At 41.5% G+C, this 21,167-nt stretch overlaps 1 protein-coding gene across 1 annotated transcript in view; it reads left to right on the top strand.

Annotated features, from left to right (window-relative positions):
• TG (thyroglobulin) overlaps positions 1-21,167 on the top strand; it is a 162,497-nt gene that overhangs the window by 19,642 nt on the left and 121,688 nt on the right. Inside the window, exons 11-20 of the mRNA XM_075141138.1 lie at positions 203-445; positions 786-923; positions 1,486-1,563; positions 2,022-2,134; positions 2,821-2,932; positions 4,442-4,642; positions 8,626-8,835; positions 11,080-11,234; positions 11,719-11,875; positions 16,061-16,285. Coding sequence (XP_074997239.1) covers positions 203-445; positions 786-923; positions 1,486-1,563; positions 2,022-2,134; positions 2,821-2,932; positions 4,442-4,642; positions 8,626-8,835; positions 11,080-11,234; positions 11,719-11,875; positions 16,061-16,285 — 1,632 coding nt within the window. The remainder of the gene's footprint in view (positions 1-202; positions 446-785; positions 924-1,485; positions 1,564-2,021; positions 2,135-2,820; positions 2,933-4,441; positions 4,643-8,625; positions 8,836-11,079; positions 11,235-11,718; positions 11,876-16,060; positions 16,286-21,167) is intronic.

The following is a 21,167-nucleotide window of genomic DNA, read 5'->3' as shown; positions in this document are numbered from 1 at the left end:
TACCAAGGCTTTGGCCCAAGACCTGGAGAATGTTTGGGTGATTCCTGGTACTCTTGGACTCTTGTGGTTGTATAGCTAAGTGTTGACGGGTCTCGTTTGCTTGCTTCATTAAGCAATTCAAAACCGAGCAAGTGCAGGAGGAAACAGAAGAGGCTAATTAAAAGACCATTAAAAGGCATTAAAATACCCTCTGGTCCTACAGGTCCCGGTATATGTGAAGGTGTTAAGCAGGAAGCCATGAAATTTATGGAGGAGGCAGAGCAGCTCATCCTAGCATCAAATAGTTCCCACTTCCCTTTTGGAGAAAGCTTCTTGATGGCAAAGGGAATACAGCTCACAGACAACGACCTCCTACGTTCTGCTCGGCCCCATGAGACGGAGGTGGTGGTCTCTGAAAAGCTGTTATCAGGCAGTGACTATGCTCTCCAGCTGGCTGCACGGTCAGGTAGGTGAGAGAGAGATGAGAGCTTAATTAAATGGATTAACGCCCAGGATCTGTGCAAGAGTACTCTATGTCAAATTCAACTTTGCTGAAAAACAGATGCAACTCAGCAGGTGTAATTAATCAGTGTAATTAGCCTGCCAAGCCAAGAGCTGATTTCAGTTGTCTTATATGTATGACACGATCCATATATAAGGTTTGGACACTTACCGGCCTTTATGTACTTGCAGCGTTTGTTCATTTGCCTTCTAAAGTACGGGGAACATTCAGGTGTCTGCAAACCGGTGCATTTAAAATATCTTGTATTGGCCACTAATAGCTTTCTTTTACCTGTCTTTTATAGTCTTACATTTCTACTGGCGGAGTCACTTTACTTCAAAACGTTCTGCTGGGGAAGCAACGCAGCTGGGATTTCTCCCTTACATCCCACAGTGTGATGGCCTGGGAAACTGGGAGCCCACTCAGTGCTATGAGAGCACAGGTGAGCAATTGCTAATAAGATACTCTGGGCTGTTTGAACAAAGAAAAGCTAAGCAGAATTCTAATAAATACATGGAAAACCTGTATTCTTGTAGCCAAACTGGAGAGAGTGAAGTGGGTCTACAAGATGGGTGGAAAATTGACTGGAGTAAGGGACTCAAGTGACAGCTCACTGGGGCTCAAAAATCAGTCGATATTCAGTTGCTCACTGCTAGTAGTGTTCGTTGGTGGTCACTTCAGGGGCTGGTATTGCTTAATGCCTTCATTAATGACCAGGACAATGAAAAGGAATGCACTATCAGCAAGTTTGTGGATGATACCAAATTGCTGGGAGTAGATGATACGCTGCAGGATAGGGCTGCAATGGAAGAGTCTCACCAGAGCTGCTACATTTCCATTCTCACCACTGCTCTCAGGTGTGGTCTAATTATCTCTGGATAGCAGAGTTAACTGTGACTTAGATTTACTGACCACTTTCTATAGTGCTGCTGAGGATGAAAATCTTCCCAGTACGCAACAACAGTACAACATCTAAAATAAAGCTGCTTTTCTTCCCTGGCCAGGTCATTGCTGGTGCGTGGATGAGAGAGGACGTTATGTCATGGATTCCTTGGTCTCACGCGCAGCAGAACTTCCCAAATGTCAGTTGGTTTTTCTTCCTAAATATTTGTCTCTACCTGTTCTTACAAATTTTAATATTTTTGGAAAATTCTAGTATGATATGTATGAGGCAAGCTTGTTTCTAACCATTGCAAGAAATGCAAAAGGAATTTCATGCTTGCTTTGCTAGTTCATTTAAATTTCACTATGTGTGATTTTGGCTTGCATGATTTGAGAATGGACCCTCCACTCTGTTGGTGGCCCTGCTTGAGCAGGGGGGTTGGACCAGATATCCAACCACATGTCTCCAGAGGTCCCTTCCAACCTCAACCATCCTGTGATTCTGTGGTTATCAAGCACTGATTAGGAATTCCCTGCCTGGGGCTGTACCAGAGCCTAATGGAGACGTGCGAAGCTGCTGGGGATGTACCCCTTTCTCCAGCTGAGGTTTGAGAACTTGATTTTATTTTAATGTGTGTGTATGTTTTCCCTCTTACAGGCCAGACATCATGTCAGCGATCTCGAACCAATGCCTTAATTTCCAGCTGGAGACAGAGCGGTTCAAAGCTGGATGCCTCTACAGCTGATCTATTCGTCCCCTACTGCCTTGAGGTGATTTAACGTGACTGAGGGAGGAAGAAACAAAACCTCCCCGGTTTTGCTTACACCATGCCAAAGGCCCGTATCGTTTCAGTCTGTGCTCCTTAAGCATCCCTTGTGCATTCCTATTAACCTGAAAGAAAAGGGTAAGACAAAACAAACGGCAGGCGTTGCCCTCCATGAGGCAGAATTTAAATAGTTTTGAGGTGAAGACCGGGAATAGGAAGCTCTGTCCCTGCCTACGCTGCCCTCCTGCAGGGTGGCTCTGCCTCATCCTTTTGCCCCTCTATGCTTAAAATGCACAACGGAATTGACTGACATTTGGGGGGCTCTTTCTTCCTGAGCTGTGAGAGAATGTCAGGATGAGAGGGAGCTGGATGCAGGTATCCCCAAATAGGGTCCGTGATGCTCTCAAAACATGACAGTGAGCAGGATGGAGCCATGAGATGGGCATTTCAAACCAAGACTATACCAGAACTTCATCCCAATGGGCTTTCAGTCTGCATACTGCTGCTCTCAGGGCCTGGTCTGTGTATTATCTTAGGTAGACTGTATTTTAATATTTTCTGTTTCTTTTCAATGTGTTGTATTAACGGACAAATGTAAATACAATCAAATATTTTAACCAACCTTTGGGGTATGGATTGTGGCGTGTCTGTACATTGCTCTGCAATGATATGTAATTGATTTTTTTGTAGGCAGGAGAATACGCTGTGCTACAGACATCTGACACAGATATTTGGTGTGTAGATCCTGTGTCAGGAGAAGTATTTCAGCGTGGCAGCAAAGATTTGGATGGCAACCCTAAGTGTGAGTAATGCTCTACCCACAGCCTGTGACGCTAGTGGCAATGTCTCATGCTTTGCGGCATACGTACTTTCCTTTTCAGAATGATGCCCGTGAAACACAGGGGACTTACAGTTTAATTCCTCAGTGATAGGGTTCCTACAAGCACATCAACATTGAAAGGGTATATGAAAATAGTTATCCTTTATTTTCATGACACCAGAAATAAACCGGTCTAGACAAACTGATGAACAGGCTTCTAGGCATTTTGTTTTACCTTCCATTTCTTACCACCATAGAAAATGCTTTGGGCTTGTGGATGAGATTTCTAAGGCAGTGAATCCTGAACTGTGGGAACTGGGCCACGTGCAGTCAGTCAGTCCGTATTACATGGTCCACAACTGCTCCATGGAATGCAGTTAGATCCATAATACCTTTGTATTGTCTTCAAATAAAGACAGAGAACGGTTGAGGTCTCATAGGAGATGGTTGATCCAAAAAGTTGCAGAATCCCTGCTCGTAGGAACTGGGATGCCCTATTGGAGCCTGTGCACTGGCTCAGCTCTTCTGAGCAGTACGGGCAGCCCAAGAGCCTACAGTTCTGCTGTGCTTGTTTCTTCAGTTCTTTAGCTAGTGATTTTCTGCTTGCCATCTCCCATAGAAAATTTGGGAGAATAATCTGCTGGCTTCAGGCAAACCTTCTCCTGGAACACCTGTAACAGAGTAGATAATTATTCAGGAGAGGATAGTGTGTTGGACAGTACTTTCATCTGACGCAGCAAGTCTGCTTCCTTTTTCGTATATGTGGGCTAATGATAGAAGTCCATGAAGACTTACAACAGGCCTGATGAGGGATAAGTAACTGCACGTTCACTGAGGAATTAATTGTGTAATGGTTCATTAAGCAGGTTTACAAGCAGATGAATGAAATTAGTAAGAACCAACTTTGTCTCAAGTTTGGACTGAACTTTTTGGATCTTCTTGTCATGGTTCCGCATGCTCATGTCCCTCTTTTGTTTGTGGGAGACCATAAATATTGCTGTTCCATGGTTGGTTTTTTTCCAGTTTTGAAGGTATTAAACTGGGACATTTTGACTATTTTAAAATGTAAATAATAGTATTGTTACACTTAAAAAGACCTTGCTCAAAAATTCTTATCAAAAAGATTAATCTGATTTAAAAAAAAAAAAAATCAGCATCTAAATGATACTATCAAATTTATGGCAAAAAAAGATCTTCATACAAAATAAATATCAGTATTTTTTCCACTATTTTATTGATGCAAACCCATATAAACTGCACTTTAATTTCTAGAAAAAAATGTATTTTTTCTAGCGGAAGTAAAATTTCACGTTTCTATAGTGATTCAAATTATTTATGGCTTCAGGATCGCTCACCTTTCTTCCTTACACAAAAACAGGCCGAAAGCACTGATATTTAGGACAATCCTGTACATTAGTATAGTTCATTTCTGCAGATACTCAGTTTATTGTCTTCTGCTCTGTATCTTGCAATGAATTTCTCTCTTTAAAGGTCCTAGCTTCTGTAATATGCTGAAGTCTAAAACTGCTTTACGAGAAGCTGGCAAAGGCTACATCCCACAGTGTGAAGGGGACAACGGGACTTTCTCACCCGTGCAGTGCAGCCAGGATCAAGAGAGCTGCTGGTGTGTCTTTGACAATGGAGAAGAGGTGCCAGGGACACGAGTAAGCGGAGGAAGACCTGCATGTGCAAGTGAGTTCTTGCTTGAGATGCATTGCTTTTGAGCAAGCCCAGGTCTGGAACTTGACCCATATCCTAACTTTTTCCAGTATTTAGTTGTATTTAAGCTGCTTTGTTCAGACCTTTACAGAGACTTTTGCCCAAGAGGTATGGTTATCTTTGTGTTATAGCAGATTTCAGACCTACCTGGGCACGATGTCCAGTTTTCTTCAAGTGCTTTGTCAGGGCAAAAGGAGAAGGGAATGGATCTTTGACTTTTCTTTCTTCATAAAACTGGTTAAATCAAAGCAGTTGAGCTGTTAAGCTTAGCTAAAAAGTCAATCTGAACAGCTTGCTGCAAATTTGAACCTGTTCCAGTCTGAGCTGGCTATGAGATTAAAAGCCATTCAACTGACTAAAATAAAATTTGAAAAATGTATGTTTCTGCCATTTTTGGCTTGTAACCAGAGTTGTGAAAAGGATGTGCCAAAACACTACATATTCACAGAGTATTTCCTGCATAACCAGACCTGAGAAGCACTGGAATTCACTCACGGTTTCCAGTGAGATGTCCAAATGGGAGGCATTTGGATAAATTTAATTTGCAATGACCTTTATACATCTCCCCATCACTGAAGTGAAGCAAAACAAATTAAACTTTCTAAAGGCTATGCTCCAAAGTGTAATGATTAGTAGAAACTAGAGGTGTAAAAAGAAAACCTTCAGCAAGTGTCTGCAGGACACTACTGTTTCCATGGCTCTTTTGGGTTTTTTAAATGAGAGCTGTTGGTAGATTTAGGAAAACGAGACCATGTGATAAGAAATTGCTTTGGTTTCCTTTTGTGATTCTGCTATATAAAAAGCAACACATGCTCACCAACCAAATACCTGATTGTGTCAGCCCAACTGGCTGTAAGGCATTTTAGTCAATTAGAGAACTCCTCAGCCAACTTGGAAACCACCACCAGCATCATTTTCTTTGAACTCTCTTGTACCAATAGAGAGCTATGCAGATGGGATTTTATGAGAAGCCACAAGGAGACCCCAGGGTTGTATCTGCCCCATGCAGTGTGGTGTTGTGTGGAGATGCCCACCTGAGCTCTGAAGAGATGAGCTCCAGAGCTAGGGTGACGTAGCCATGTGGGCGTAGCAGTCCAATACAGGTTTCTAGCTCTTCAGAGAAGCAGAGCTGCTCAGTCTAACAAGTACAGTGCTGCTGCCATCCTGCTTTCAGGTTGTGGGCTACTGTCTCTGTGGGACACAGGGCTGTGTGATATTTATTTTGTTTGGACCAGCTGGAGGAACTCAACGCAACATCCGGCACTCAGCAGTAGGGATTGACTTTCCCATAGACTCTGAAGGTGAACAGGGAAAAGTGGAAGCGTTTCTAGTAGGCCAGAGAAAAGTCAGAACTAGTTGTAAATGTTAAGTCCTTGATATCTCCTTCTCCCCATGAAAGCTCATTTTCTAGATTTCCCCCTAAATTCCAAGGGAACTTAGGTAATATGTTCTAAGGAGGATATAGGGGTACCTCGAGATATGCCCCTAAGATGATTTTACATTTTGCATGCACATTTGATGTTTCTTGGGATCCTGTAATGCTGTACTTTTCCTAGAAAAAACAGCGACTGAATGATTAATGACCTTTCTTTTTTAAAAGACTGAGCTGAGAGAGAGAACTGCTTTGAAAATATAATGGAAACCTGGCTTTACTGAAAGCTATTTGTTATTTTCTGCATAGAAATACAATTGAAATAATCTTTAATGATTTTCCTGGATTTTGATATAGCAATGGAATTTTTTCAGGCTGAACAACTTAGTTATTGTGTAAGAATAAAGAAGCAAAAGTTATTTTTCCCCTCAGTCTATCCAGCCTTATACCTCTAGTCCTGGGAATACTAATAATTGTTCAGGAAAAAGGGAAGGGAGTACTGTCTCACTATCTTGGAGATCTTGTCTATCAGCAAAAGGAGCTGTTGTGGTGGGAAAATATGATAAACTTCTCCTCCAACATCAGAACAGACAGCTGTAAACAGCAAGTAATAACTTCACAGTGCCCAGTGCATGCAATGAGGTTTTCATTAGCTTAATCATTTCCATCAGAGGTAGAATCCAGCTTTTTCTAGTTGACATGCACTGGAGAGATGATGCCAAGTATCCTAGCAGTCCCCACACGCATCTCCCATCCTCATGCCCACTTTCCACAGCTCTGAGTGGAGACAGAGGAGAGAAAGCCTTCCAGAGAAGGTCCTGGAGACATTAATTTCCTTATAGAAATATTTAGAAACACCTATGCAAAAAGTGTCAATATTCAAGTGGATTCTGATTCACTCTTACAGGACCGAGAAATTGGGGCAGAAATAGAAGAATGACAAAATGGTGCAGGCTTGATAACAATAGTAAATGAGATGGCATCTGTAGAGGGATGAATGAGCAAATTACTGATTGTGAACTGAAACCTGTGAACCACACCAGGGAACCATCCATCACTTATGTTTTGGGGACTGGTTATTTTTCTAGTTTACATACCAGCTCTCATTGGTATGAGAATAAAAGACTGTAGCAGCATACGGCTGAGACTGGATTTGACTTGCTGGATATAGAAATGTGTTAGAGCAATAAAGAGACATAGACTGATTTTTATATAGATTTTATTAAGAGATATTAATATAATTTACACATAATGGTGGATGCAGTTTACATTGGCCAGGATAAGTATTACTATCTCTTTTACAGTGATATCTTTTGGTCCTAAAATCTCGGGAGGTTTATTAAAATTTTGTTAAGCAAGGATGCCAGGTTTCCACCTTTACTGAAAAAGAGACTGGATACAGAATCAGTGAGTGAAGAGAAGGAATGTAGTGGCCCTATTTACAGAGTTATTGCAGAAAAGATGCTATAAAGGAGACTTGGAAAAAAATGCATTTGGAGATTCAGAGAGACAGATATGAAAGCCTTTTATTTTGGTATTGAGATGCTCAGGGTTGGAAAACAAAGATGTACTGTGCACACTGGATCCCAGATTCGTCCTGCAATCTTTTAAGGTTTAATTGAAGTGGCTGCTAAGTTAAGGAATTAATCTCCATATGTCCATCAGAAGGGCAGGGAGAGGCTGCTCAGACCTGAACCGTCAGCAGTGTTTGCCTTCCTCCAGTGACTAGGGAGGCTGGGACTGATCTGAGCATTGGTGTTTGGAAAATGATCTATACATACACCAAGCAAGTGAATTGTACAATATGAGAACATCTTTTTCTTTATATTTATTTCTAAGTGAGGAAGTTGTTTTTTCTTCCTATGTTTTGTAGCTCTAGAACTCAGAAATTACTGAGTTTTATTATTACTAGATTTATTCAGTAATTAGGTTGGGATTTGGCTAATATTGAGTGAAGCTGTTGGTTTGTACTAATTAGTAGAAATTAATTATCATTGTAGTTAGCCTGCTATAATAGTCTGTTACAGTGCCCTAGCAGGGTTGAAATGACTGTATTGATGCAGAGTGAGTTGATAAGGTAAACTTTGTGCACCAACTCCAAAGCTGTATACTACTGCTAAGGACCTGCTGAGTCACCAGAAACATCCTGGTGCTGTTGAAGACACCATAGTCATGAGCTCCTGATCTTAAAGTTTTCAAACTTCACTCTAAAGGGAATTGAGGTTTTTTTTTTTTTTGGCCCTGCCTATTTCCACTGGATATCTTTTGTAAAGGTTTGTTCTGCTGACGGTTAGAAACCTCCTTCTCATTTCCTGCTTAAATTTATTCATGACTGTTTTAAACTTATCTGTTCTTAGAAACCATGCACGTAGCTCTCTGGACCCGATGCATTACCCATCAAAGTCAATATGTGTCTTTTCATCAGTAAACTGAACCATGCTGACATCAAACCAGATCCAAGTTGAGATGAGTGGGAAATGCACAGGGTGCTCTCTAGGTTTTCTCTAGGAGGGTTATGCAGAGTTTTTACTAGAAGTCCTTCAAAGTATGCCACTAATATATCCCCTTTCCCATGTGCCTAAAGGTCCACAGTGTGCTCTGCCATTCGGTGCCTCCTCTGTTCTCAACGGAGCTGTATTCTGTGAAAACATTTCTGGGCAAGATTCAAGCGTGCAGCAGTGCCGGCTGGTGTGTCGCCAGGGCTTCCACAGCGCCTCGTCCAGCACGTCGTTTCAGTGTGATGTGCAACAGCATCGATGGGTCTCAGCCGCCCCGCTCTATCACGCCTGCCAGAGTATGTCTGAATTGCGTTGGGTTGGGAAGGGCGCAGAGCAATGCCAACAGATGTACAAAAAATGCGCTTTCGTCACAAAGCTACTGGGTGAATGACAATAATAGGACACAACAGTTATACGGGAGTTGCTAAATTAAGGCGCAGTAGATTAGTCCTGTCTTCTGCCATTTTCATCTCTGTCTTTTGGCTAGCTCCTATTCCAGAAATGGTCCCGCTTTTCTGTAATAATATAGCCATAAATAGTTATTCAATCTATATGCAGATTTTTCTTTGCGAGTTAAAAGGTGCAGGCACCATGAAGTGATTCTGATGGAACCACTTAGTCCTGGAAGAACAGATGAGCACCAGATGTTTGAATTTGGCAGAACTTGACTGTTTATTTGCATAATCAAGTCACTGTTACTTCTGCGTCTTTTTGCAGCAGTCTGTTCTTTAGGATTATTGTTGTCTTTGTTGGCTGCCTTGTGGTAGTTTTCAAACCATTTTTCTTTCAAGAAAAAAACAGCACTCTAACTCTTGGAAGAACCAGTTGTCTATTCAGAGCTCATGTAATCGGATATTAATGTTGGCCTTTTCAATTATTTCAAATAGAGATACATTCTGATCAAAATGGCAATTTGTAGCAGTGCTGAACTTTGAGAAATGCAGATCTTGATGCCAAGTTTGCAACTACTCTTCATCTCCAGAATCGGTTAAACCCGTTCTGGAAACTGCTGTATTGACACATTTCCAGCTATACCCCAGGTCTTCTATTCCAAATGCAAATGATGTTAAACTTCAAATTTCAGACTGAAACTTTTTTCTGTCTGTAATCATGTTTGCCAGGTTTTTGTAGCATGTTATGAAGTAACTTTCATGTTTGCCTGATGGCAGTTGAACGACTGTTTGTGAGGCCAGAGGGGAGTGTGTGGCAATCTGATACAAGCTGCCGTTTAATGCAAGCTAAGGACTTCCCACAGTAATTTGTGTTTGAAATAGAGCATGGTTTTAAGGAGAGAGAAAAAATTCCCAACACATCTGAAGGCGATTGAATAAACTTCACGATGATGGAGTATTCACCACAACACTTAGCAATTTGTTCCAATGGATAATTACCCACACTCTTAAACATCTTATTTCCTGTTCCTTATGTGTACACTTCGGGATTGTGGTTAAGTCAGCTCTTAACTACTCTCTTATAAGCTAAACAGATAGAGGGCTTTGTGCCTTGCAGGAAGAAGCAAGCTTTTGTGTCCTCTGGCCCCTCCAACTATTCTTCTAGGACACTCTCCAGGCTTTCCCACTGCTCGCTCCTTTTGGGAGCGAGGGACGGAATTGTGCTCCGGCAGTGACACTTGTACGTGATGCAGCGAGGGTCTGTAGAGGAGGCGAATGAGGCAGAGCTCTGCCGCTTCTCCAGGCTGATGGGATAAGAGCCAGCTCTATTTGGAGGTGGCATGTGCTCAATCTGAGATAACAAACCCTCCATGAAGCCTGGGATCAACCTAACTCCAGTGGAGACACGAAATTTGAACCTTTTTTATTCTGGCTAAAAAGTGGCTAAATAGATTTTCATTTTGTGACTGATGAGCTCGCGCGTTTCGCATCGATTTGTGTGATTTGTGTCACTTCGGTTTGCTACCAAAAAATTGGAGGGCTCTTATAGATGCCCACGTCAATGCCATTATTATGCAATCAAATTTATTCTCTCCTAAAACTTGATTTCTAGTTAATTTGACAAGCTAGGTTTCTGAAAGCCCATTTGAATTAGTGTTAATTGCTTTAACCATTTAATTCCTTTTTTAATAGAAGTTCTTTCATGATTGTGTCTGAGAAAAGCAGAGGCTGACAGGTCAATAATTCCTGTCTTCCTGTTTCTTTTCTAAGTATTGGCATAACGTCAGCTTTCATCTAGTTCTCTGGAAATTCCCATCTGCCAAGGCTTATAAAAAATCATCATTAATGATCCAGATTGCTCCTTATCCCGCTGTAATTTAGTGCTCCAACGTAAAGTATGTCTATTATTATATAACTATATCACCTGCCTTTTTCTCTAATGCACAACATATATATTTATTAAGCATGTCTCTTGCTGCTTATTGTTTACTACAGACAACTCTCCTGCTTTCACCTAGAAATGGGGAGCTGCTATCGATGCAAGATCAAAATGCCAAATCAATGTTGTCTTTTCTCAAATTAACTTTGAAAATCAGTTTCCACATTAAATAGAGAGGCTACTAAACAGCATTTTTACTTATGTTTTAGAGCTCCAATTACTTCAGACCATCCAAGCTCAAACACACTTTCAACTACTACTGCCTCCTGAGAAGACTTGTAGTTCTGACTACTCTGGATTACTCCAGGCATTCCAGATATTTATTTTAGATGAGTTGAAGGCTCGCGGTTTATGTCACCTCCAGGTAATTTCAATTCCTTATTCTCTGTTGTTGGGTTTTCTTATTTGGTGGTTGGTGGGTTTTTTTTTTTTGTACTAAAAAAAAATGTTGAGGCACAACGTAGAACTTTGCCTGTTCGAGGGAGGTGAAAGAGCAGAAAATGCCACAAAATCTGTCAAGATTGTCAATCTGTCTCATATGGATGACTGGAAAAATAAGATGTTTAGTCTCACTGGCCCCACATCGGCAGATCAGCCGATTGTAGCAATAGAGGTCATATCACATCAGTCCAATATTTATTAAAAATATATTGATGGAAAAGACCCCTTTGACTATTCTTACAGTGAGTCAATGACCCGCTAAAACGATCTTTTCCTACTTCTATTTTTTTTTTACTGGCCCTTTTGAAAATGTTGCCTTTGAGCCTTACACAATGCAACTGAATAGGGAAAGGCAAGAACTAGGAGGTTCTTGACTAACCGTGGTTTCATTTAATTTTGAATTCAAGGTAAATGCTTTTGGAAATACCGGCTCGGTTTCTGTCTGTGATGATTCCACTGTCTATGTTGAATGCCTGAGCGTGGACCGCCTGGGGGTGAATGTCACGTGGAGGACTCAGCTGGAAAACATCCCGGCAGCTTCTCTCCCTGACTTACATGATATTGGTAAGTTTTTTTCCTCTGATATTTCTATGAAGCCTGCTTTGCTTTTAATTGTTTTGCTTCCCTGTGTCTGCTCTTAAGAGGCACTAACAAGGTAGTATAAACGCTCAGGGAGAGTCTTTATAATGCTGGAGTTGTGCTTTTGAGCTTTTGGTGTTGATATATTTATCTTTTCAGGCTGTGACTGCACAGTGGAAATGAGCTATAATTAAATGTTTCTTTCAGATAGGACTGCCTCTCCCAGCTTCTTTAACTGAGAGTGAAAATTACTTTATCGGGCATGAGTTGAACTGTCCCAGATATTAATGTCCAGTGGGCAGGTCCTTAGTGGTGGAAAAGATTGTGTTCTTTATTGGGTTGGACTCAGAGAAACACAATTCACACATTGCCAAAAATATAACTAATTTCTTCCAAGGTTTTTTTTTTTTTCATTTCTTTCTTTTTTCTCCTTTTCTTTTTCTATTTATTACATTTGACAGTAAAGAATGACCCTTACCTCAGAAGTCCTAGAGCAATTATGCAGAGACCGCTGAGTGGCAGATCTTTGCTGTGGTTCCCAAGTGAGTTAGGAATGGTGTAAGGAACTTCTTTCAAAGCAGTCAGTGTTTTCCTTTTAAAATAAAAGACATAAAAGACATATCCCAAGTTCAAATGCCCTCTGCGCCAGCTTTTCTCCAGTTTTACTGCTTTGCAGTGGTGTTCCCAGCACTAAATATAAATACCTCTGCCTGCACGTGTCCTTCCCTCGAACTTTGGGACTTGGAGACGTGTGCCCTACAGCAGTTTTTGCCTGATCAGAACCGAGGTCAAAAGCCTTCAGGACGCAGACAGCGGCCGCAGTGGTTGTGTGGTTCCTGGCTTTACAGACTGTTTATGTTTACATCTATTCAGTTGCTCCAGATTATAAGGGAAACAGGAATATTCAAGCAGTTTGCAGAAGGTGGATCAAAGTATAAGTATGTCTGGTTTTATGTTAAACTTTACTTTTGAAAGCGTTCTGCTTTGAGTGCATTATGTTTTTTGACTCTCTCCACTCTATAATTTCCCCGTAGTACTAAAATTGCTGTTCAGGGAATGACTGTATGGTTTCAGAAGAGGCAGTATGAGTCTAGTCTGGGGAGATCAGACAACTGGGGACCCGCTCTCTGTATCCTCTTAGCACCATCAACTTGCATTACCTTTTAAGGCAGCTTTGGGTCTTTCTGTTTGAGGTGTTTTCTGGTGTATTTACACAGAGTGAGCAAATTGGCTCTCCGGTTTGAAAATCTACATTACTAAAATAGCTTTGTTCTTTTCGTAGTTTCTTTATGGGTAAATGAGAAGTCTCGCTCTTGAAATAGCTGAGAAGAAAATTGCTAAAGAGAAGTGCAGCGTGCATACGTTTCCAATGAAGAGCTTCAAACCTAGATCACTCATGAATGCTTCATTACGTTTTTTCTTGCAGATATTTTCATGTATTAAATTCCGAGGCTGTGCAAATCCCTTCCTGAAGGATCTTATGCCATTTAGCTTTGTAGCTTAGGCCTCAGCTCTAAAATAGCGAGGAACACTTGCAGCAACTTCTCTTTTCTGTTCAACAGGCAAAAATACTAATGGTTATAAAAATGAGCTTTTGGTGGATGAACATAGAGTAAACATTTCCCATCAGTGAGATAGGAGGAAATCAATCCCTGCTCTATACAACTGATATTTTAAGCTGTGTCTTTGTGCTCTGTATTTTCCTTAAAGAAAAAGAAAAGAACAAATTTACTTTTTTTCTTTCTCTTTTCTCTCACTTTCTCATTGGCCAATATAAACTCTGGGTAACCGTATGATCACACTCACATTAAAATTAGTGTTTTGTTCAACAGGAGCAAACCCTAAATCAGACTTCTTCCCACTGCACAACACAGGGTGCAACTATTTGCAGGCTATTTCTGTACGTGAAAAGATGTACTGTCCCCTCAGAAGTCCAGGTCCCTAAAGGTATACCAGGGTCTGGAGAAATGCTTAGTAAGAACTTCCAGTAAATCTAACAAAGTATGAGGTGCACAGTAGCTTGAATTGCCGAAATTGTGCAGCAAAACAGGAGCAAAAGCAGGGAAGCACTATTGTGTCTGCCATGCTTTGGAGCATGCTAAAGGTCCCGGGAAGCTCATCTTGGAGCAGCAGGGAAGTGTGGCCCCAAGCTGTCCAACCGTGCTGGAAGGGCTGAACCAAGGCAGCTTGTGTAAGATGTTACCAGGGAGCCTGCGGCTGGCACGCTGGCAGGTACTGAATTATTCTCTGTTGAGATGTTACAGGACGTACCTGTCCATTTGCAATGCATGAACATGTATACTACAGGTAAACACTTGTTTATATACTCTGAATGTAAAGTATATATACTATATATGCATGGATACATAGTGTGGTCATAGGAGGGTCACATTTAGCAATAGTGCTGAGAACTTTTCAACACAGGGGAAAAATTTAGACTAAAGGGAATTCAGCAGACCTAAGTGGATTCTTACTGGTTTGACTGTTTGCTGCTTTTTTACATGTGAATTCTCTCCAGCTGTCATTTCAAGGTTATTTTTAATTCTGCTCCAGTTAGTCACTAGGCAATTCGGAAGGATATTTGCTTGATTAAAAGGCTAATCTGCTTATTCCCGATTTCAATTATGAGACAATTTCTGGCAAAACATTTGCAAAGTGTTGTTGATTATGTGGTGATCTCCAATTACTTCCTTGCAAGCTAAGTATCATTTTGGCCTGGGGTTGAACAAAACTAAGTGCTATTTTGCTGATTCTAATATGTGTCAGTGCAGCAGCAGGATAGGTTGCTCAACCTGGAGGAAACCAAGCATTGAGACTATGAGGACACAGCTGTCAGCTTTAATGCAGGTCTGTTCACTTTAGCCCATAAGTGTAAAAACCTCGTGTCCCTCCTCTGCAAAGGGGGAAACAACATCTACACAACAGCAATCAGATACAGACCAACATTAAGGAATAAAGGGCACCTACACTTTCAGTATTAAAGGTCTAGGATGACCTTTCAGAAAAAGCATCATCCGTCTGCGGTCCGTTCAGCACGGGCAGGAGGGCAGCGCCGCGTCACCAGAGCCTTGTACCTGGCTGTGAAATTCTCTCCTCGCACAACGGAAAAGCCACCCTGGGCTACAGTGCAAAGTCAGGAAACGCGCCACGTGAGAAGGCAGCAGTACCCTCAGCTATTTGCCTTGGACACATCAGTCACAAAATAATAATCTTTGTACAGCGTGTGAGCTGTAACATTCCTCACGCTGTCTTTATGTATATAACATCCTCTCTGTGAAAATTCAATGTCCAAGGTCATTGGTGTACTCACAAAGCTCAAGGTATATAGTGTGTAGAACTTCCCGTTTGCTGGGTCACTGGGCTGCCCTTCACCTGTAGCTACAGGAGGCCCTTGTCTTGCAAATTTGAAGCAGTAAACCACACCAACATTTCATTCAATGCCATAAAGCCTGCAGGGATAAACAGAATGTGATAGCAAAAAAAATCCACTGGGAACACTGTTCTTGTACTACTTCTGGTCCAGTAAAACTGGGGAATTCTCTCTTGATCTAGGGCTGAAAATTGTCCTTGCACAAATCATCGAAAGGGTAGCTGTCTGGGCAACTAAGAATATAGAGAGTAGGATGTGAAAACAGTGAATTTGCCGTTTTGCAGCTTTCAACACCAGCTTCAGCAATTGTGAAGAGCGTGTCTGTTGCATAGGTGGATATGTTTGAATATCAGTAGTGTGATGGAAGGTGATTATTTTACTGTTACAGATGCTGACTTTCAAAAACAAACCAACAAAATGCTGCAAAAGAAGCAAATGATACCTATTGAAAAAACAGGAATAAATTAAATCTGAATGTCAGATAATCCTGGTTTTCGTCTGCTGAATTTTTGTAACTCAGAAATCAAATTTTGTTCTCTGATGCTTTAGTTTTTGAATATGCCATTTTTGTTGGTTTTTTTTTTTTGCTTTTTCTTTAGCCCTCTCTACATATACTGAGATTAGGACTTTACTCTGATAGGCACTGTACAGATTCATTCTTGTCTGCTGTTTGCTAACATGCTTGTATTTCTCTATCTGCTTATGTTTTTAATGTAAAGATCATCAGTTTCTGTGTGGTTACCTGTTCCCATATTGGGAGTCTCTCTCATGCTATTTTCTTGTATATCTTCCCCCTTTAGAAAATGCAATTGTTGGAGAAAATCTCATTGGAGCATTTATAAAAGAGATTAAGGATGGTGGTTTTCTGCTGCATTTGGACTCCAAGCAATTCCTAGGAGATTCTTTCATTGATTTTCCCCGGGATGAAGAGTTTGATCTGTCTCCAAGTGTGCAGCTAGGATGTAGAAGCGGGTTTCGAAGAACTTCATCTCCTGGGAAAGCATTCCCGAATTCACAAGGATGTGGTATGTCTCAGTTTAACTTTCCCTTCTTTGATGCTGTTAGGAATCAGTATAAAGCTAAAATTAGAAAATCATCAGTGAACTTGTGTTTATGGTTAATATGTGAAAGGTGTGACAGCACCAATGTGAATGACAAATTTGTGGAGAGACGGGAATTAGTGCTCTGCTTACTGTTCAGTCCTCGCGTTGAACCGATGATTTGGAAATAGGCATCATAGCACTGACATAGTATAGAAGGTTTTGCAAACATTTTTCATGATTTTTTAGATCTGTCTGGTATGAGAAGGTCTTTCTGTAATGTACATGATCCTTAATAAGAAGATTTCACAAAGATAATGGAGCCAGACCTTCAGATGATGATACATTACCTAGAATAGAAACCTAGATGCAAAAATGGCAAAAGTCCTGAGACTGTGAGTTCCTGGGCCAAGTCCAGCCAGCTCAGATGGAAGCTTTCTCGGTGTTGGCCAACACCCAGACCTGATTGCACTTCTGCCCTCTTTTCAGCTTCTTTCCTTCTGTTTAGTCTGCTTCCCCAGAACAGGCAGCCTTTCTGCCAACATCCTGCATAGGGCTGCCAAACCTACCTTTTTGACGGATCCCCGTGGCTGTGCCCAGCACTCCTGTGCACCAGGTCATGCTGCCAAAGAGCCTTTGCCTTAACAGCCCCGCTCTTGTTTCTAGCAACGTCAGCCCTCCTACAGTGCAGCCGTCATCGTTCTCGTTGGCCCAGTTAGCCTCAGTGAGTCTGTGTCTTACTTATGTCGGTTTGGGATGCATTCACTGGACTTCAGTAAAGCCTTTGACACTGTCTCCCATGGCATTCTCCTAGAGAAGCTGGTGGCTCACGGCTTAGACAGGTGCACTCTTCGCTGGGTAAAAAACTGGCGGGATGGCTGAGCTCAGAGAGTTGTGGTGAACGGAGTTAAATCCAGTTGGTGGCTGGTCACGAGCGGTGTTCCCCAGGGCTCAGTGCTGGGGCCGGTCCTGTTCAATATCTTTATCAATGATCTGGACGAGGGGATCGAGTGCTCCCTCAGTAAGTTTGCAGATGACACCAAGCTGGGCGGGAGTGTTGATCTGCTGGAGGGTGGGAAGGCTCTGCAGAGGGACCTGGACAGGCTGGATCGATGGGCTGAGGCCAACTGTATGAGGTTCAACAAGGCCAAGTGCCGGGTCCTGCACTTTGGCCACAACAACCCCAGGCAACGCTACAGGCTTGGGGAAGAGTGGCTGGAAAGCTGCCCAGAGGAAAAGGACCTGGGGGTGCTGGTTGACAGCCGGCTGAACATGAGCCGGCAGTGTGCCCAGGTGGCCAAGAAGGCCAACGGCATCCTGGCCTGTATCAGAACTAGTGTGGCCAGCAGGAGCAGGGAGGTGATCGTGCCCCTGTACTCGGCACTGGTGAGGCTGCACCTCGAATCCTGTGTTCAGTTTTGGGCCCCTCACTACAAGAAGGACATGGAGGTGCTGGAGCGTGTCCAGAGAAGGGCAACGAAGCTGGTGAAGGGCCTGGAGCACAAGTCTGATGAGGAGCGGCTGAGGGAACTGGGACTGTTTAGTCTGGAGAAGAGGAGGCTGAGGGGAGACCTCATCGCACTCTACAACTACCTGAAAGGAGGTTGTAGCGAGGTGGGGGTTGGTCTCTTCTCCCAAGTAACAAGCGATAGGACGAGAGGAAATGGCCTCAAGTTGCACCAAGGGAGGTTTAGATTGGACATTAGGAGAAATTTCTTTACTGAAAGAGTGGTCAGGCCTTGGAACAGGCTGCCCAGGGAAGTGGTGGAGTCCCCATCCCTGGAAGTATTTAAAAGACGTGTAGATGAGGCGCTTAGGGACATGGTTTAGTGGGCATGGTGGTGTTGGGTTGATGGTTGGATACGATGATCTTAGAGGTCTTTTCCAACCTTAATGATTCTATGATTCTATGACTATGTCTAGCTTTTTTTTGGGAACAGAGGAGGGATGGACCACTTCTAGGTATAGGATCAACAGTAGCAGGTATTGGATAAGTTTTCCAAAATGGGGAATATTTTCAGATGGGAAAACTTCAACACTATGCAGCTTAAGTTAGAGACCCTAAGAGCAAATCAAAATACATGAAAACAACTTAGCTCCCTGCTTGGTATGGTGGTTTTCTTTAAGTTAGGAGAGCTTCCTAATGCCTGGGCAAGAGCTTCAAACTAATCAAGTGATGAATCAGTTCTGAACTGCTGCAGTTTCCAGCTTGGACCTTTAAGGGTAAATTGACTGCAGTTTCAGTTCATCTCCATGGTCTGAAACACTTCAGATTTTGGTTATTTAAATACACCATGCAGAAGAAAGATTAATTCCTACTGAGAATCCAGAGTCTGTAACAACTTGCAGTTACTTAACAAGATGTACTGTTGTACTGATTAAAGGTATCATTATTTATTAAGTAGCGTCCATCACTTGGAGCAGAAGAACTTACAAAGAGTTAGATCTTTCTGCCAAATATTTCCTGCCAGGGATAAAGGCCTCTAGGAAGCTGTGAATTAATTTGCTTTGTAAGTCAGTTCATACATATTTGAACCAGCTAGCAGTAGAAAAAGGCACTCAGTAAAACAGACTTATCATAGAGACGCAGAAAGGAGACAGTTTCTGTTCCAGCTTTTGGCAGAGATTTTGTGTTCTAAGACGTCATGGTAGACACACTGTTGGATACTAGTTTATGTAGCAGGACTGTGTATTATATTCTAAACAGGAGATTTAGGAATTCAGTTTCTGGTTCCTCTAAGATAGATATCTATTTAGTTTTATTTTGCATTATGGATATATTCTGGTCATTTATCCTTCTGGGTCTGCTGCTCTACTAATAATAGGGACTAGTGATAAGAAGTTATCACCTGTGATTACGGAAATCAAAGTTGTGTGAGGGTGACAGGGATTCTTTCTTTATCCTCTTCCCTTTCCTGATCCGCCTTGTTGTTGAAATACAAATTGTCTTTTCAGATCCTGATCTTATTGATTTGTTTGTTTTTATTTCACTGTAAGTGACATTTCCCCTTGCTTCAGGAAGCGTGGACAGCTCTTAGTAGTGGCAGCTTTCTGATGTTCTTATTAAACCTGACATTTTCCATTTAGGAACATGCATCTTGCATGAACCTACCTCTTCATCTCTCATGTATTTTCCTTACAGTCATCTGTTTCTTTAGGTTTGCATCTATTGTAGCTTTATTTCATGTTTTTCTGCCTGTAAAATGGGTAATGTTTATCATGTGTTAGTTTTTCTTCTGTGACATTTTTTCTTTGTCTCAGTCTTACACCAAGTTACTTTACCCCACAGGTATTTATGAATATAATTCCTTAGGAGTCTGAGGTGACAGTTTTATTTTAGCTAAATTTTAAAGGGACAAAAGACACTTTCTTTGCTAAGATGTGAGTCAGAAAGAAGAGTTGGAAACTGTCCAGAAGGCAGCTTTATGAACTCAACCCCTCTCCCCCCATTTATTTCAGGAGAAAGCCTGAAGCCTGTTTGTGAGTTATCTTTGGTTTGTTATATATTTTTATGCTGGTTGCTGTTATTATTTAGAATACTTGGCAATTCTATCATCAGAGTTGCTGTGAGCAGAGCATAACCCAAATCAAATAAAGTGCTAGATTTATAGCTGAGCTGGCAGCTCAAGACTTCATTTGTAATAATCTGGGTCAAGAATCTGATATCCCAAATTTTTCCACTATCCTTGGAGGGAGGAAAGAGAAGTGCAAGCATTGGGTAATGTGACATTGGGTTGTGACAGTCATGAAGCGTGCTTAGCGTAGTGAGAGCTTGTCTTAAGCAAAAAGGGGGCTACTGTGAGGCGTGGTACCCCTGCGCAGGGCTGCTTTATGTTTCCCCAGGGAGTTGTTCTTTAGCCTGGAAATCGCTACTCAGCGTGTTGTTTCCCTGGTACACAGAAGCCCAAGTCTGGTTAGAAGTGAGGCCAGGTTACAAATCTGATGTGCAGGAGCAAGGGATTCAATTCAGGTGTTTACATTTTTTTTTTTTTTTTTCCCCTATTCTAGAGATACAAATTTTGGGCCCACTGCTAACGCTTAGCTCTGAGATTTTGGCTCAAGGCTGTTCTCTAGTTTCCTACATTGTTAAAACATATGAATGTTAAAGCTTGAAAGAAGCGCAATATGATGGTTTGTCTGACTTCTAGAATCAAACTTAACCTCTATGTGATTGTGTCGAGTGCAACCTATAGCTGAAATGACACCTGCCTTCAAGAGTTATAGAGTAAAGAAAATATATGTCTCTGCACCAACATTTTTTGCTGTTCTTTGTGCCCTTTTGTCAATCTAATGTGAGGCAAAAGGCAATTTTACTTGCTTAAAATGTGGTTGGAGACACAGATGTTACTTTCACATCATGACTATAACTACAAAAAAAGGAGAATGCTTTGAAAAGGTTAATTTGTTCCTTTTTAAACTTTAATTGCTTAATTAGTCTCCCTCATCCTTTGCATTTTGTCTTCAATTTAGGCATGGATTACTCATTTAATTTTAATTCCTATTGTTGTTCATTTGCAATGAGTATGATCCTTTCTGCATGTGTTGGAAAATGTCTTTAAAATGTATCAGACACTCTTGTGTATTAAATAATATGCATGAGAAAGGAGAATTCTGTCTGATCCAGGATTTTTTGGTTCTGTAATTGATTTTAGATATGTGTAATACCTAGAGAAATTGCCTTGATACGTACTTGGGAGGAAAATTTCAGTCTCACAGTTGTCTCATCCTAGACTTTCCCATTGGACCATTTAGAGCAGATGAAGGAAGATATGATTGTTTTTATACTAGCTGTCTTTTTAGTCTATTCTAATTTAGGTGTTCCTATAAGTTAAATTAATTTACATTCCAGTGTGTTGGCCAGAACGGC

Source organism: Calonectris borealis, chromosome 2, assembly GCF_964195595.1.
Source record: "Calonectris borealis chromosome 2, bCalBor7.hap1.2, whole genome shotgun sequence".
Lineage (NCBI taxonomy): Eukaryota > Metazoa > Chordata > Aves > Procellariiformes > Procellariidae > Calonectris > Calonectris borealis.
Note: the sequence above shows the minus strand (reverse complement) of the source record. Positions and strands in the feature narration are given on the sequence as shown.